General features: G+C 52.8%; 1 protein-coding gene across 3 annotated transcripts in view; it reads right to left on the reverse strand.

The window, feature by feature from the left end:
• The window catches only part of ATG4C (autophagy related 4C cysteine peptidase), a 110463-nt gene extending 94883 nt beyond the window's left edge, over positions 1 to 15580 (reverse strand). The window contains exons 1-2 of one of the 3 annotated variants that reach the window (XM_051999526.1): positions 15184 to 15580; positions 6755 to 6859 (exon numbers count right to left, since the gene is read on the reverse strand). In XM_051999526.1, the coding sequence (XP_051855486.1) occupies positions 6755 to 6815 (61 nt within the window). In that variant the 5' untranslated portion in view covers positions 6816 to 6859; positions 15184 to 15580. Of the gene's footprint in view, positions 1 to 6754; positions 6860 to 15183 lie in introns of those variants that run through there. The other 2 variants (XM_051999527.1, XM_051999528.1) reach the window with 2 other exon arrangements.
• Positions 15581 to 15985: the final 405 nt, after the last annotated feature.

Genomic DNA, 15985 nt, shown 5'->3' on the forward strand with positions numbered 1-15985 from the left:
CTTTTTATTGAATGTTCTTTGTTCATTAAGGGTTAGCTCAGGCTTGCCCTGTACATCACCTTGGAGTGCTTCTTGATCTTCAGAACACATTATTCCAAATCCTCCCATGGTTCTCTGGGTGCGCAGAAGAGATCTGTGTCATGTAAACTTTCTTCCCCCCACCCCCTCTCTCTATACATATATCTCCAGATCACTTGCAGAATTTGTTTGCAACATAGAGGTTTGTTCTGTTCTGGAGGCAATCAGTGGATCCTTCTGACTGGCACATTGTATTCTGGGTCCAGAACTTCTACACAATCTTCCCAGCTCTGAGCTGACGTGTTCTCCTGGGAGACCTACAGTCCTCAAGTATCTCTATGTATCCTGTCTTTGAGATCAATATGCTTTCCTAGTACGAGATCATGTTTCATCTTAGCATTTGCGTTTTTTGCTTCTCTTCTTTAAGAGTGCTCTCCTCTTTTCTGCATTTGCATCTCCTACTGATTGATTATTTTCCTTGGTTTCTTTAGGGAGACCCAGCAATGTGGATTAAAGTTATTCTATTCTGCCGAATATGTTTGTTGTGCAGGCCATAAATCCCAGTGTAACAATTCTTGTTTCTCTTTTAAACCATTCAGAAACATCCCGATGGGATTCTGTCTTCTCTTGGGAATCCACAGGCCCTCTGCTCCAGAGTTTCTGTACTACGGTATTTATTCAGAAATGTCTGGACTCTTTTAGCTGATCTGAAGCCCTCCTCTCTTTCTCTGCTTATGCTCAAGGTCTTTAGGTGAATTTTCTCTCTCCTGAAACCTCCGTAAGATCCTTAAAGACAGGAACTGCCCTTTGCTTCTTTTTGTATCCCCAGCATTTTAAGACTGTTGTCATTTGTCCTTCCTTCTCAAAGAGAAGAATTTAGGGTTAGAGTCAGGAGAGTTAGGGTTAGACATTAGAGAGGAGACACTGTGACCTGCAAGTGATTCGGACTGGGCAAGCCAGCATCCTAGGCCTCACAGCTACAGTGGGGTAGGGACAATCCTAACAGCTCCAGGGCAGAAAAGAAGGCTCCTGGTCAGATTCCTGGAAGGATCTCTGAAAACCCCTGAAGCTTGAACCAGTTTTGCTTTTTAAGGCATTCTTCTCATTAGTTTTGCCCAGCAAAATAAATTTGTAGCTACATTTAGAAGAACTGCACCTGTTTAACCTATATCTGCTTGCTTGCTTTCTTGGAAAACGGGCATAGGGAAGAGAGGGAAAAATATCTGAAACACAAGGTTTTGCAAAGGTCTGGGTTGAAAACTATCTTTGCATGTATTTGGAAATATAAAATGATATTTAAAAACTAATCAATAACAACAACAAAAGACACCGATCACTTCCTGAAAGAGTAAAAAACCCCAGGCATAGCATAGCCAAATTCTGGAACTCCCAGATCAAGGAGAAAATATTGCAAGCAACCAGAAAGAAAAATTCAAGAATAGTGGAGCCACATCAGGATAACACAAGATTTAGCAGCTTCTCCATTAAAGGACGGGAGGGCTTGGAATAAGATATTCCAGAGAGCAATGGAACTAGGATTGCAAACAAGAATCATCTACACAGAAAATCTGAGCACAATCCTTCAGAGGAAAAGGTGAATGAATAGAAACTGAGGATTTTTAAGCATTCACAATGAAAAGATCAGAATAAAAGGAAAATCTGATTTTCAAATACAGGAGAAACATAAGGAAGGAATCAGGAAAGCTATATCACAAAGAACTTAATAAGGTTTGTCTGTTTACATTCCTACATGAGAGGATGACACTTGTAACTCATTAGAGAGTTCTCATTATGGTCATTAGAGGGAGTATATATAAACAGAGGGCAAGGGTTGGAACTGAATAAGAAGGGATAATCTTTTTTTTTTTTTTAATGGTGAAATTAAGTGGTGAGACAAGAATGTAATAGAAGAAAGGGAAAAGGAAAAGTATCTGCCATAAAAAAGAGGCAAGAAAAAGTTTTTACAGTGGAGGGGCAGAGGAACAGAAGAGAGAGAGGGAGTGAATCTTACTCTTATCAAAATTGGCTCAAATAGGAAACAACATATATACAATAGGAGTATGGAAATCTATCTCATCTTGCAGGAAAATAGGAGGGAAATGGGATACGATAAGGGAGGAGGGTGATAAAAGAGAGGGAGATGAAAGATTGGGAGAGAATGATTAGTAGCAAAACAGTTTTTGAGGAGGGGAAGGGTAAAAGGAAAGAGAGAATAAATTGGGGGGGGGGAAGGGAACAAAGTATATAATTAGCAAAAGTAATTGTAAAAAAACTTTTGAAGCAAGTTTCTCTGATGGAATATTATTGTTCTCTGGGAAATGATGAGCAGAATGTTCTCAGGGGAAAAAGAAACCCAGAAAGTCCTCCCTGAACAAAGTGAAATGTACTGTATACAAAGTAACAGCAATGTTCTGGGATGACCAGCTGTGAATGACTTTGCTATGCTCAGTAGTACAAGCATCCACAACTACTCTGAAGGACTCATGGTGAAATATCTTATGCATACCCAGAGAAGAAACTGACTGTATCTGAATATAGATCAAAGCATTCTCTAACTTACATGAACTGATGCTAAGTGAAATGAGCAGAACCAGGAGATCATTATACACTTCGACAACGATATTGTATGAGGATGTATTCTGATGGAAGTGGATTTCTTTGACAAAGAGACCTAACTCAGTTTCAATTGATAAATGATGGACAGAAGCAGCTACACCCAAAGAAAGAACACTGGGAAACGAATGTGAACTATCTGCATCTTTGTTTTTCTTCCCGGGTTATTTCTACCTTCTGAATCCAATTCTCCCTGTGCAACAAGAGAACTGTTTGGTTCTGCAAACATATATTGTATCTAGGATATACTGCAACATATCTAACATATATAGGATTGCTTGCCATCTAGGGGAGGGGATGGAGGGAGGAAAAATCGGAACAGAAGTGAGTGCAAGGGATAATGTTGCAAAAAAATTACCCTGGCATGGATTCTGTCAATATAAAGTTATTATAAAATAAAATTTAATATATAAAAAAAATTTAAAAAAAAAGATTTAAAAATGTACCACAAAAAAAAAAAAAAAGCATTCTCTATTTCTCTCTCTCTCTCTCTCTCTTTAACTCAATTTTTCTTGAGGGTTTTTATTTTCATTACGTTGGGAGATCTGTTTTCTTTCACAACCCAACTCTTATGGAAATGTTTTGCATAAATTCACATGTGGATTCTTAATTGTGGGTGGGAATAAGGGAGAGAATCTAGAACTCAAAAATCTTAAAAACAAATGTAAAAAAAAATGTTTTTTTGAATGTACCTGGGGGAACTTATTAAATAAACAAATTTAAATTTAAGGGAAAAAAATGAAAGACAAACAAGAACAACAGCAACATCCCCAGCATTTGGCTGGGGAAGGAGGGAGTGGGAAGACAGCAAAGGAAAGAGGGAAAGGGTAGAGTTGAGTTTTGTTGGAGCCCCACTGGACTGTAGTGGGTAGTGGATGAGAGGTTAGGGTTAGGGTTACATATGTTAGGGGCTAGAGATGAACCTTCTCTGCTGTTAGTTCATTTGATTGTTACCTCATTATGGTTTTGGGTGTCCCAGACTATGTTGGTAGCTGAAATCATTTTATCTCTTGCCCATAATTCCTATTTTAGAGCTTTGGGCAGTCATGAGAATGAAAGAAAATGTTTAGTCGTACATGTTGTTAGTAACGCAACTGGCCATCAATCCCAAACAAATTCCTTTAGCTACTTGATTAACATTTATTTGACTAAGGAAAAGAACTGCAATGGTTTACACTGCAAACTGTACATAAGCCAATAATATTTCTACTTTAAAAACCAAACTAAGGAAGCCCAGCACTTTGATAACTGATCCTGCAGAACTGACTAGATCTTTTGCGATAGGATTCTAGCTCCAACTCATTCTAAGAAGCCCTAGTGAAACTGGTCAGAAAAGAAATTCTTCTGGAGTCCTAAGGCCAGGAGAGGGTGGCTTAGAACTTGGCCTGTGCCCCGTCAGTAGTAAGGAAGTCAACAAAAACAGAAAACTGCAGTAACTTTAAAAAGGTGTGTCCCTTATTGAGGTATCCCAGATTATAACTCTATCCAGAGTGTTGACTCCAAAACTGTATATTTCAGAACAAAATTTGCATTTCAAAATTTCTAAACAAGTTGTGAGAAAAGAAAAATTGCTGAGACAAAGGGGTTTCTTCCCTCTTCTTAAGGAAAAAAAAATAATTTTCTTGTAACATTTACAGATATCTGGTATAATGGTTCAGTCATGTGAAAAACCCAAGTTCCTCAATTCCATTTCCCACTAACACTCTGGTCAAAGTGAATTGGAATACTTGCTGACCCCCTGCCAACTTCTGCTTCATTTTAGAAGAGATGGGGTAGAATCTGGAAGGAGTTACTGCTGTAACTGCACACTTAGCCTCTTACTGCATTTCCTTTATCTCTGTTTGGAGATGAAGAGAGAAAAGTCCTTCAAGGCGACCCCCGAGCTGAATACAGCAAGGATAAAAGAAATCGCAATCATCGACAAAGCAAGAGTTACAGTCTCACTGCAAAATTCCTAACTCAGGAAACGTCTTTCCAAAAATCTATCCCATCTTTAACTTGTTTTGCTTATAAATCACAAAGTAATGCACAACATGACAAATATGGAAATCTGTGTAAAAGACAGCACATATTTAACCTTGATCAGATTGTTGGCAATCCTGGAGAAAGGGAAAATGAGGAAGGAAGAGAGAAAAATCTGGAACACAAAGTTTTACCAAAATGGATGTCAAAAACTATCTTTATATGTATTTGAAAAAATAAAATACCATTAAGAAAAAAATCACAGTGACGTGATGATCTGACCACTTTCTTCTCAATTTCAATCTCTTGATATCTAAATTATCTGGTTTGATTTGATACACTGACCAAATTGATTTCATAATCCAGTAAACCTAAGGTATATTGTTCACAATTTCTAAGTTATCTTAGGAAGCATTCACTGTATCAGAACTCTTTCCAATTTTAGGGACACTCCTGTCTTTAAAAATAATGATAATAAATTAAGATAAAGGATATCTCTGGTTAATTTGCTTAACAATTCTGATCAACTAAAATAGCAACATCCCATTTTTCTCCTCCTAACAACTCCATTTTTAACTGGAAGAGAAGGCAGTTAGTGATGAGCAAACTGGATTCCCTTCCACCTCACCACTGACAGCTAAGTGCTGGTTCCTCAAACCTTCGTTGTGAGCCGGGAAGCAGAATCAACTACAAGGAGGAGTCTCTTTGGGAGACAGAGATTCCAGTTGGAAAATGTGATGTAGAAATCACTGCTTGAGTCCAAGATGCCACTTTTACAAAATCATTTTTCTAATTTTCTAATCATTTTCCATCAAGAGAGTCAATAAATTATGAACGGATCAATGTAAAGGGCATTCAAGGCAATGGCCTTGATGAGCAGGGGAAGGAAATCTTTTTTTTTTTTCCTGGCAATAGGAGATGGAACATTTTCTCCAGTCAGGATTTAATGCAAGTAAAGGAGCTGGTTCTATGCCCTCTTTATCCCGGGCTCCTTGAGTGAAAATCAAAGAGTCCTAACGCTCCCCAACAGTGCTCAGTCACCGGGCACAAAGAGAAAGGGCAGTGCAGATTTCTGGGGCTTGCTACTGCTTTAAGCGCATTCCCCAAATGGCATTCTGTGGCAAGGTGAAATATAGATATTGATTTAGAATTTCTGATGGGCTTTTAGCTACCCGCTCAAATAAAATATCCTGTGAATTCTGCCACAAGGTTTTATATCTGCTGGAACCCTTTCTGCATGCTTGCATTTTTAGTAACAAATGTCAATTCCTCTCCTGACCTTGAAGGCCTTCAGCCCCCGTGCTCGATTGTTCCCAGAAATGCCAATTACCTTCTTTTTCACTCTGTCTCGTGCTCCATTCTTCTACACCTGACATCCTTCCGGCCCGCGCTTTACCTACTAAACTGAGACCTAGAAGTTTTCGGTCCGGAACCCGCGACCCCCAAGTAAACCAAATGCCAGAGGGGCACCGTGGGGTGGGGGGGCAGAGGGGAATTTCCGTTCTAGAACAGCGATCACTCACACCGTTGCCTTTTTTTTCTCATCTACAGTAAATGGGCCATTAGGAATTAAAGCTGGGTTTGGGTACTAGAAGCCACGGAGATTCCAGCCCTGGGGATCAGGTTTGGGAAGAGGGAGAAGGAGGGTAAGACAGGAAGTGTGGGAACACTCTCTAAGAAAAGGGAAACGTGGGTTAGAAATGCCCAGGGACAAAAGCCAGGACAGGGAAACGCCGCCTCTGACAGGTGCCAAGGGGACAGAAGGGGATGTGCCAGGAGAACGGAGGCCCGGCCTCCTCGGCCTCCACACTTTGGCGCTCGGCCCGGAGCCCGCAGTGACGCTCTCGGCAAACTGGCTCGGAGGCCTCGAGTCAGGCGCAAACAGCCTCGCCAGCCTCACCTCCAAGACATCTGGGCCCAGCGGCTGGGACGGCCACAGGTGCTCTGAGAGAAGCGGAGGCAACAAAGGGCCTGGTCCCGCGTGGGCGCCTGACGGGGACAAGGCCGGAGGAGGGCCGGGGCCCGAGAGCCACGACCTCCATTCAGCTCCCCAGAGGGACTTCCCTCGGCTCCTCTGAGCACGGAAGCTTTTCCCAACACCTCCCACGGTCAAACCCCAAAGAGCTGCAGCCCGTCCAGCTGCGACCCTCAGGAAACTCACCCAGGGGAAGAGTCCAGAAGGATGCGGATCCAGGCCCAGCCCTGACGACCAAGGGATGCATGGCTACAGGCAAACCATGTCGCTTTCTGGAGCCTCAGAAGCAATCTGGAAAACAGAGATGACAAGAACAGAGCGTTTTTCCGCAGGCCCGAGGAGAAGAGCCCCGAGTCCCAGAGGGGACAGCCAGCGATCCCACCGAAGGATCCAGACAAAAACGCCCTGGAGGCCGGGGGGCTGCGTACCTGGAGGAGCCAGCGCTGGGGTTCACTCCGTGCTCTGAGGCAGCGGAGAAAGCCGGGCCCTGGGGGGAGTCTCTCAAACCCACCAGAGTCCCCGAGTCAGCAAATAAGGGAGCGCCCACTCATGCTGGGCGTGAAAAGGGAAAGCGTGCTCAATCCCAACGCCCCAGAGCGCGCCTCAGGTAGCGGGATCCGTGCCGTCAATCACACAGTACTAATGCTCCTGTCTGAGCGCGACACCACACTAACTGCCTCCAACACCAGTCAGACTCACAGCAGTGTAACACAGGAGCCTCGGCCATTCGAAAGTCAGTCAAGAAGCACTTATTGAGCACCTACTGCATGCCAGGCCCTGGCCTCAAGGCGCTCCCAGCTTAGGGGACGCGAGCATGCAGCCAAGCACAAGTGCTAGAGAGGCCCAACCGGAGATAACGGACAGGGGAAGGGGAAGCAAGAAAGGCTTCTTGTAGAAGGACACAGAGGAAGCAGGGGACCCCGGGAGGCAGAGGCAAAGGCGGGAAGGGCAGCCAGAGAAGCGGCCAGAGCAGGGGACGGACAGTCCTGCCGGAGGGACGGCAAAGGGGCTGCCGGACACGGGAAGGTCAGGGGGGCAGGTTAGGAAGGGCTCTGACCCTGGAGCCTATTAAAGAAGGGGGTTCTGGAGCAAACACATCTCCAGCTGTCTCAGAGGAATTGTCCTGGGGCAGCCGGGTAGGGAAGGAGCCTCAGCTTCAGGCTGGAGGAGCCCCGGCTGCCGCAGGACGCCAGGCCCAACTGGAACCGGCCCGGGGTGCCGGGCAGGCTGCTGGCGTGGGCACTTACAGGGGAGCCAAGTTCTAGGCTACCGCTCCAGGCCAGAGGGGAGAACTGAAGCTTGCAGCCACTGGAGCCTGGGGACCCTACCTGCAGCTAGAGGGGGAAAGAACATTGGGCTCTGAACAAAACAAAAAACAATTATTAATAATAATAGCAATAGGACCAGAGGCCTAAAGCGCCATCACCCACACCCCAGAGGTGATGATCACAAGAACAAGCTGCTATAAATAAATGAATAGATACACAGATACATAAATGGAAATGAGTAATCAAATACTCAGAGAGAATAGAGAAAATATGCGGTATCTTCAGAAGAGGATACTCAAGGGGAAAAAAAGCTTCTCTTACCACAAAGAGAAATGTCAAGTGGTCAGCTGCTTAGAAAGAGACCCTGGAAGCATTAAAAGGACTTTACAAATCAAATAAAGGAGGCTGAGGAAAAATTAGAAGAAAAAAGAACAATCTAAGGAAAACAAAAAGATTATAAAAAGAAACAATGAGTAATTTTATAAAAGAAAACGATAATAAAACATACCAAAACACAGCAAAAGTGAAATTAATAAAACTCAATGCATGAAAACCATTAATAAATAAATAAAACTACGAGTTAAAATTACAAAAACAAAACAAAACAAATTGCTAGCATTTAAAATGAAAAGAGTATATATATATATATATATATAATATATATATATATATATTATATATATATATATATATATATATAAAGATATAGATATAGATATATGTAAATATATCTATATATATCTCATGCTGAAATCAAAGCCATCTGGTGACTCAGCAGCTGGGTGATGGAGGGCCTGGAGCACTGGGCCTTGTTTTAGGAAGCCCCTAATCCAAAGTAGCTGAGTGGGACTGAGGCACCAGGCGATCTGTCCAGTAAAATGAGGCTCACACTAGCCCCTCTCTCTCTCACAGGGGCTGGATCAGATGCTCTCTGGGAGGCAGGCACTTCTACTTGCTAACAGTCCTCATGAGCGGGCCCAGGACTGAGCCCACCTCCTCCCGAACTCTTCCCTCATGTCCCGGCCTTCTCATCCTAGGTTACACTCTTCTGGTTTTTATTCTAATTAGGATTAATTGTTAAATTTGCTCAACAAGTCTGTGGACCCCTGCTCTGAAAACAATCGGTGAGCAATTATTGCTGACCTGCCCAAATGTAATCAATTGGATGGTTTTGTGGTTGTTTGGGGAAGTTCTCCATCCAGCACTTACTTCCTCACTCCGGTGCCTGAAAGGGGTAAAGGAAATGCGATGGAACTCGAGCCCTCAACCTGGATCCCCAGAAAGCGCATGTGAATCCCAGCTCTGTCCCATAAATCGCTTTCCAAGCCCTAAAATGCTTCAGCAATGGCAGCTATTATTTATGATGCTCTTCTTGAAAAGATGGTGGTGAGGAAAGTGTTGTGTAAATCTGAAAGCACCAGATAAATGGGAATCATTATTGCCAGACTTTGCTACTGCGGAACAAATAAAAATGACTATTAAAAACCTACTTGGTCAAAAATAATTTACTCTCTCATTAGTAGACAAGTTGACTATAGAATATTTCAGCCAAGTTTTGAAGAAAAGTCAGCTGCTATTTTTGAATTTATCAACTTTAACAGAAGGTCAGAAAAACTTCTTATCCAAAAGGGGGATCTGACTGGGATTTATAACCACTGAAGCTCCCAGTTGGGAGGGGCTTCTAGGCTGGCGATTTCCAAAGTTGGACACAAAAGCTGATCCACTGGGATGAAGAAGAACATACTGGAGCTTCTATTTATATGAATGTTTAATTTAAAAATGAAAGAAATCCAGCCTTATTGGTATGAGACACGTGGACAATGGCTCCTTCGGTGTCGCACAGGCTATGGGCAGTGTCCTGAGGGAAGATACTGCGGGGGAGCCGCTTCCCTTCCTCGTTCCCTCATCTCTGATGTGCTGGAGTCCATGAGCCCGGCTAAGTGTATTCACAGGTTATGTTGTCTCATCTTATCTAGACTGGGGCTCCCAGAAGGAGCCTGGGGGCCAAGCACAATCAGCCAAACACCTCTGGGCCCGAACCAGGCTTCCGCCACCGGAGGAGCCCGGCTGTCCTCCCCCCCGGAGCTTCTCCTCTGGGCAAACCTGCAGCCGGCTCCCCTCGGCCCTCTGCCGTGGCCACCCACAGCCCGCTCATTAACGTTCCCCCAAAGCACGGGCCTCCGGGCAGCCGGACCACGTCGGCGTGGCCGGGCCGGCCACCTCTGGCTCCTCGGCGGCGGCCACCATTTGGCTCAGCCAGCCCGGGTTCCATGGGCCCGAGGTGCTCCCTGTGAGGAGCTCGGTCAGAGCGGGGCCCACGGCCGCCCGCCTACGACTCTGGGAAGGTGACCCCGTCCTCCCCGGCCCTCGGGCTGCCGGACCAGCCCCGAGCTTCCCCAGTGTACAGCTTGCCCACGATCCTCCCCACCATCCACCAGTCAAGACCTTTGGGGGTCCCGGCCGTTAATGCGGCGGCTCCTGGCAGATGAGACGCGGGCCCCTGAGCAGGCCCCGCGCGGGCTGGGCGAGGTCCCGTCTAGCTCCGCACTCAGTGTCCCGGGAGCCCGGCATGAGGGGTGGGGGGCCCAGCAGCAAAGCCCCCCCCCCCCCAGGGCTCTGGGCCACATCCCAGGGCGGTTCCGCTGTCAATGACCAACGCCAAGTCTCCTGCTTTAGGCCTTTACACACACGGCCACGGGGGCAAGGGGGGGTTGAGGCCATCACCAGCCTGACCCTCAGAGAGCCCGCAACGCGAGGGGGACAGAACCCCTGTTCTCGCTCTGGGCCCAGTCACCGACTCTCCCAAAGCCACAGGGGATCAGAGAACCTGACTTGGAGCCCTGGCCAACTTGTAGGAAGCGCCCGCTGCCTGCCGGGCACTGAGCCGGGCACTTGGTCCGAGATCGCTTCATCCTTACAACAGCACAGTGAGGTGGGTACTGTCCTGCTTCCCATTTTACAGCTGAGGAAACTGAAGTAAGCATCTGGCCACGTGGGGGGGCCAAGCCCTCTGACCCCCCTGGTCCTCGTTTCCCCGTCTGCGACGTGAGGGGGAAGGGCCAGATGTGGGATCTCCTGTGCTGTGAGTCTCCAGTCCGGTGGTTCTCAGGGTGTGGCCAAAGGCTCCCCAGAGACCCCAAGACCCTCCGGGGGCTCCTGAGGGCCGGTTTCACAAGGAGACGAGGCTGTTTACATTCCCAACACGGTGACAGTTAATGGCCAGAAGCTCTGAGGGGCTGCGCAGGACCAAGGGTTTGGAGGGGCCCGAGACGCCCATGAGCTGGTGCACTGCACTGTCCCCGGGACGGGGCGGGGGCCTGACAAAAAGGAGACTCCCTTCTCTGGGAGAGCCCGAGCACCCCTTCAGCAGCATGTCTCCGATCCGGGGCCCGGACCCAGCTCACAGATTTCCTTCTTGGCCCTTTCCTGAAAATGGGGGTGTCCCCTTCTCCGATCCCCCCCAGCTCCCAGCTCCTCCATCTCGGGGCCGGCCCCCCCGAGGGCAGGGACACTCCCCCCAGCTCGAGGGTCCCTCTGACTGAGCTGCGGCCGCTGGAGCGAGGGGAGGAGCTCGGCTTGTGTCACCGACACGTTGTGAGCAGAGCGACAGGAAGAGCAGCAACGCCCACCAAGGAAGATCCCGGGGGCTCCGTTTAAGGCTCGCCGTCTGCAAGAAGCCCTTCCAACCCCCCGTTCTGTCCCTCGCTTCCCTCGGCTCAGGGGGGCAGAGGGGCAGCCGCCCCAGGGACCAGCGGTCACTCGCAAGCCCAGCATCCCGCCCCCTCCTGGCCGCCGTCCGCCAGAGACCGTCCAAAGGAAGCAGCCGCACACACAACAGTCGCTGAGAAGGAGGGAGACAAGAGTCCCCAGACCCAGCCAGTGGGGTCCCAGATTAAAGCCCCCCCGGGCCAGAGAATCCAGTTCCCTGACCCCCTCGGCCGAGTCTCACGGCCCCACGGCTCCCCCAGACAGCCGGGGCCGTCCCAGGCGGGACAAAGGGAGTCGCCTCCCTCAGGTAACAGGTGTCACTGGGGCGGGGACTCCTGCTCCCCCGGCCCGGTGACTGTGGGCGTGACAGGCAGGGCTGCTCTGACTCAGGACACCGTCACCGGGCAAGCCCGCGGGTCAGCCTGTCCCGGGGACACAGCCTCCCTGACCCCTCCCTCGGACCCCCTCCTCTGCCAGGGCCCCCGGGGGCGCAGCCTCCAGGCCGGGCTTCTCCAGGGCCTGCCTGCTCTGGGCTCCCCGCTCTCTCCAGAGACGGCTGGGCCAGGGGACGAGCCGCTCCCATTCCCCAAACACCCTCAGGATGAGTCGCGCCATGGCCCCCCCCCCATCTCAGAACCAGCCCCGGCCCAAGGCCCAAGGCAACCCCCTCCCCTAGATTCCCAGCCTGCAGATTCCATGCTGGCTAAAGGGCATGTGTAGCCCCCAAATCAGCCTCGGGGCCCTGGCAGCACTCGCACTCGGGGCAGGGCAGCAAAGCGTCGGCGTGACCTCCCACGGGTGACCCTGGCGGGGACCGGGCCACGCTGCCGCGTTCTGCCCTGTTTCATCTCCCTCTCAGAAGGCAAGTGTCCTTTCCACGCTCCGTTTAGTGCCGGGGGGGAGGGCATTTTTGTGCTTTTTTGGTGATTTTGCCATTTTAAAAGGCCCCAAACATCGTGTTCCTGAGCTCAGAGGCTGGGAAGCGCCTTATGGAAAAATATGTGTCCAACAAGCTTGTTCAGGCCTGAGTCACAGAGCTGCCGGCCACAAGTGCAATGTTCATGGATCAAAACACGGAGGAAGGTCCAGAAAAAGGAAGAGGAAGCTCGCTCCCTGCGGCCAAGCTGCCCGGCCAGTGCCCAGGGAACCCGGGGCCCGAGCTCGCTCCCTGCGGCCAAGCTGCCCGGCCGGTGCCCAGGGAACCCGGGGCCCGAGCTCTCGGAGCCTGCCTCCTCCCACAGCCCCGGCTCCCGGGGGGCTCCTAATGCAGGAGTGCCCCAAAGCGGCCGCGGTGCCTCCTCCTCGGTCCCCGGGCCCTCGTCCCGTGAGCAGAAGCCCCTCCAGGAGAACCCTCCCCTGGGGCTCCGACACCGCCCCCAGCGCCCGCCCTACGGCTGCTCCGGCCACCCCAGCCCTGGAGAAGGGCGTCCCCCAGCCCTGGGCACTCTCAGGCCGCTCGGCGTCAGGACGGGCGAGGGTCTGGAAGCAGAGCCGGCCCCAGGCCTCCTGTGCCGGCCCGTCTGGCGTGGCTCCGCGGGGCCGCTCTGGGGGGCGCCCTTCCTCCGTCCCCCTCCCCGGGAAGCTGTGAGCCAGGCGGCTCCGGGCCGAGAACACGCGCTTCCCGAGAGCAGCTCCGGACCCGGGGCTCGGCGGCTCCCCAAGGATGAGTATTTGGAAAAGAGTTTCTGAAAGGAAGGAAGAAAACCCGAGAGAAAGCCCACGGAGGGGAAAAGGGGCCGCCCCTCCTCAATTTAAAATGAGCATCACCTGCCAGGGGCCACATGTGCCGGAAGGCCCACCCCCGGGCCAGGTTGTCAGCGCAGGTCCCCTCCAAGCCCCGATGGGTCGCTTACCCCCGGGGACCCTTAGTGGATGGAGAGGCCGACTGGGGAACTTGGGGAGAATCAGTCGTTGGTCAGACCCGTCCGGCAGCCCGCGGAAGGTCTCGGTCCCTCAGGCCCAGCGCCCCCTCGGCCACCCCTCCTCCCGGGAGCGTCCCACCGTTCTTGTGCCCCCGACCCCCCCGCCCCCCACTGGCGGCACTCACGCCCAGCTCGCCGGCCCGGGGGTCAGCGCCCGCCACAGCTTCCTCCTGGCCTTCTGCCCTCAGCCCTCGCCCCAATTCAGGCTCTCCTGGAGCCCCCCCAGACAAGGGCCTGCTTGTCCCTCCTCCTAATGGGGGGTGTCTCTGTCCGGCCTGGCCCCGGCCTCCTCCCTCGCAGGCCCAAGCTGAGCACAGCTCCCGGCATGCCCGGGCACCCCCCGCCCCCCGCGCTGCCCGCTCGGCCCCGCCGTCCGTTCTGCACAGACTGAGGGGACGCCCGGCCAGATGCAGGGACGGCCCTGTTTGTCTCCGATGCCCAGGGCCGGCAGAGTGGGCGCCCAAGCCCTCGTGCCCCGAGGGAAAAGGAGGGTGAGGGCGGCAGAGGCACAGGGGCAGGCGGAAGGCACGGGGCCTTGGGGAAGTCTGGCGTCCCCCAACTCTGCGGCGAGAGCGGGCACAGATGCCAGCCCGGCGGGGGTCTCGGGCACCCACATTCACCCAGGGCAGGGACACCCTCCAGACAGCAGGGTCCTGGGGACAGGGACTTCACCCACACACTCAGTGTCCAGTGCCCACTGCCCGGCCCGGCCGCAGACCCACAGTGCCCACTGCCCGGCCCGGCCGCAGACCCACAGGGACCAGTGCCCACTGCCCGGCCCGGCTGCAGACCCCCAGGGACCGGTGCCCGGCCCGGCTGCAGACACCCAGGGACCGGTGCCCGCGGTCCGGCCCGGCCGCAGACCCACAGGGACCGGTGCCCGGCCCGGCCGCAGACCCCCAGGGACCACGGCCCGCTGCCCTCCTGACAGAGCTCCAACTCTGGGAGCCAAGGGGGCCGAGCCTCGCTCTGTCCAACAGGACGGAGAGGAGACTGTAGGGCCCGGAGGCAGCTGCTGCCCCTCTGCAGGGGTGCCAGGCACGTTGGCCGGATAGCGCCCGGCCCCAGACGTAGCAGGGCAAGGAGGGGCAGAGTCTGGGCCGGGCCTGTGTCTCCCCTGCCCATGGGGAAGCGCCCGGGGGCCCCCTCCGCCCCATCTCCTCCAGGTCGGTCCCTCCCTCTCGTGTTCCCCCCTCCCCCTCCCCCCAGCCCCTCGGCTCCTGCCCCTCTGGGCTCCCCAGCATTCAGCAGGCGCCCCATGACTGCACCCACCCCGGACCGAAGGGCGCAGGGCCCAAAGCCCCCGCTGGCTGAGGACGCCTGGGGAGGAAGCGAGCCCCCACCCGCCTCAGCGTCCCCGTCCCCAGAATGGAGACGGGAGCAGCGCCGACGCGACACAAAGTCCTTAGTCCGTGCCCGGCACCCAGCAGGTGCCACATAAATGCCGTCGCCAGCCCGCCGAGGGGCGAGGAGTCGGGAGCAGCGTGGGGAGCGGCGGACCGAGGCCCGGGGTTCCAATCCCATCCCTGACCCGAGGAAAGTCACGCCCCCTCGCGGGCCTCGGTTTCCCCAGCGGTAAAAGGAAGGGAGAGGGAGCCCGGAAACTCCCGGCTCGCCTCCCTCCCGCGACTCCCGCCCTGCCCTCCCTGGCGAGGCCATGTCTGCCTCTCGGGGGCGCGGCCGGGGCCCGGGAAAGAGAGCAAGGAGAGACACTAACCCGCCACCGCGGCTGCCGCCGTCCTCTCCGCGGGTCCGTCCATCCGTGCGCGCTGCCGCCTCCGAGCCACCGTAGGCAGAAGGACCCGCCTCTCGGGCCTCGTCCCGCCCCCTCTGGGCTCCGCTCCGCCCCCTATGGGCCTCGTTCCTCACTAGAGTAAACCCCCGCTACCAACGCCTTCCGAGCCACTGTAGGCAGAAGGACCCGCCTCTCGGGCCTCGTCCCGCCCCCTCTGGGCTCCGCTCCGCCCCCTATGGGCCTCGTTTCCCACTAGAGTAGATCCCCGTTACCAACGCCTTCCGAGCCACCGTAGGCAGAAGAGCCTTCCTTGCCTCCCTCCCCAGTGGAAGAGAGAACACCTCCTACCAATACCTTTCAGGCCACCATAGGCAGAGGGGTACGCCCTTCCCGGCCTCGCTCCGCCCCTCCTGGCCTTGCTCCGCCCCCTCCCGGCCCCGCTTCCCAAAAGAACTGACAACCTTTGGGCGATACTTCCCCTTCCGGTATTAACGGGTGGATGCTTTTTTTATGGCTGCTGCCATGACAACTGCCCCACCCACATCTGTCCTTTCCTCCCTGGACCTGGGCTATTTCATTCTCTTCTTTACTGCGATCAATAGACAAGTATTGTTCCTAAGCAGGTTATCCAGTCCAGGATAAATAAATTGTCCCTTTGTGAGCGTCTGGACTTTAAATCCCAGCATCCCCCGCGAAGGTTCTCCCAAGCCGGGGCCAAAACTCCAAGACCCAGCATGCAGTGCGCCTAGACTTCAAATCCTAGCATGAAGCTTGTGGCTCGTCT

Source organism: Antechinus flavipes, chromosome 4, assembly GCF_016432865.1.
Source record: "Antechinus flavipes isolate AdamAnt ecotype Samford, QLD, Australia chromosome 4, AdamAnt_v2, whole genome shotgun sequence".
Lineage (NCBI taxonomy): Eukaryota > Metazoa > Chordata > Mammalia > Dasyuromorphia > Dasyuridae > Antechinus > Antechinus flavipes.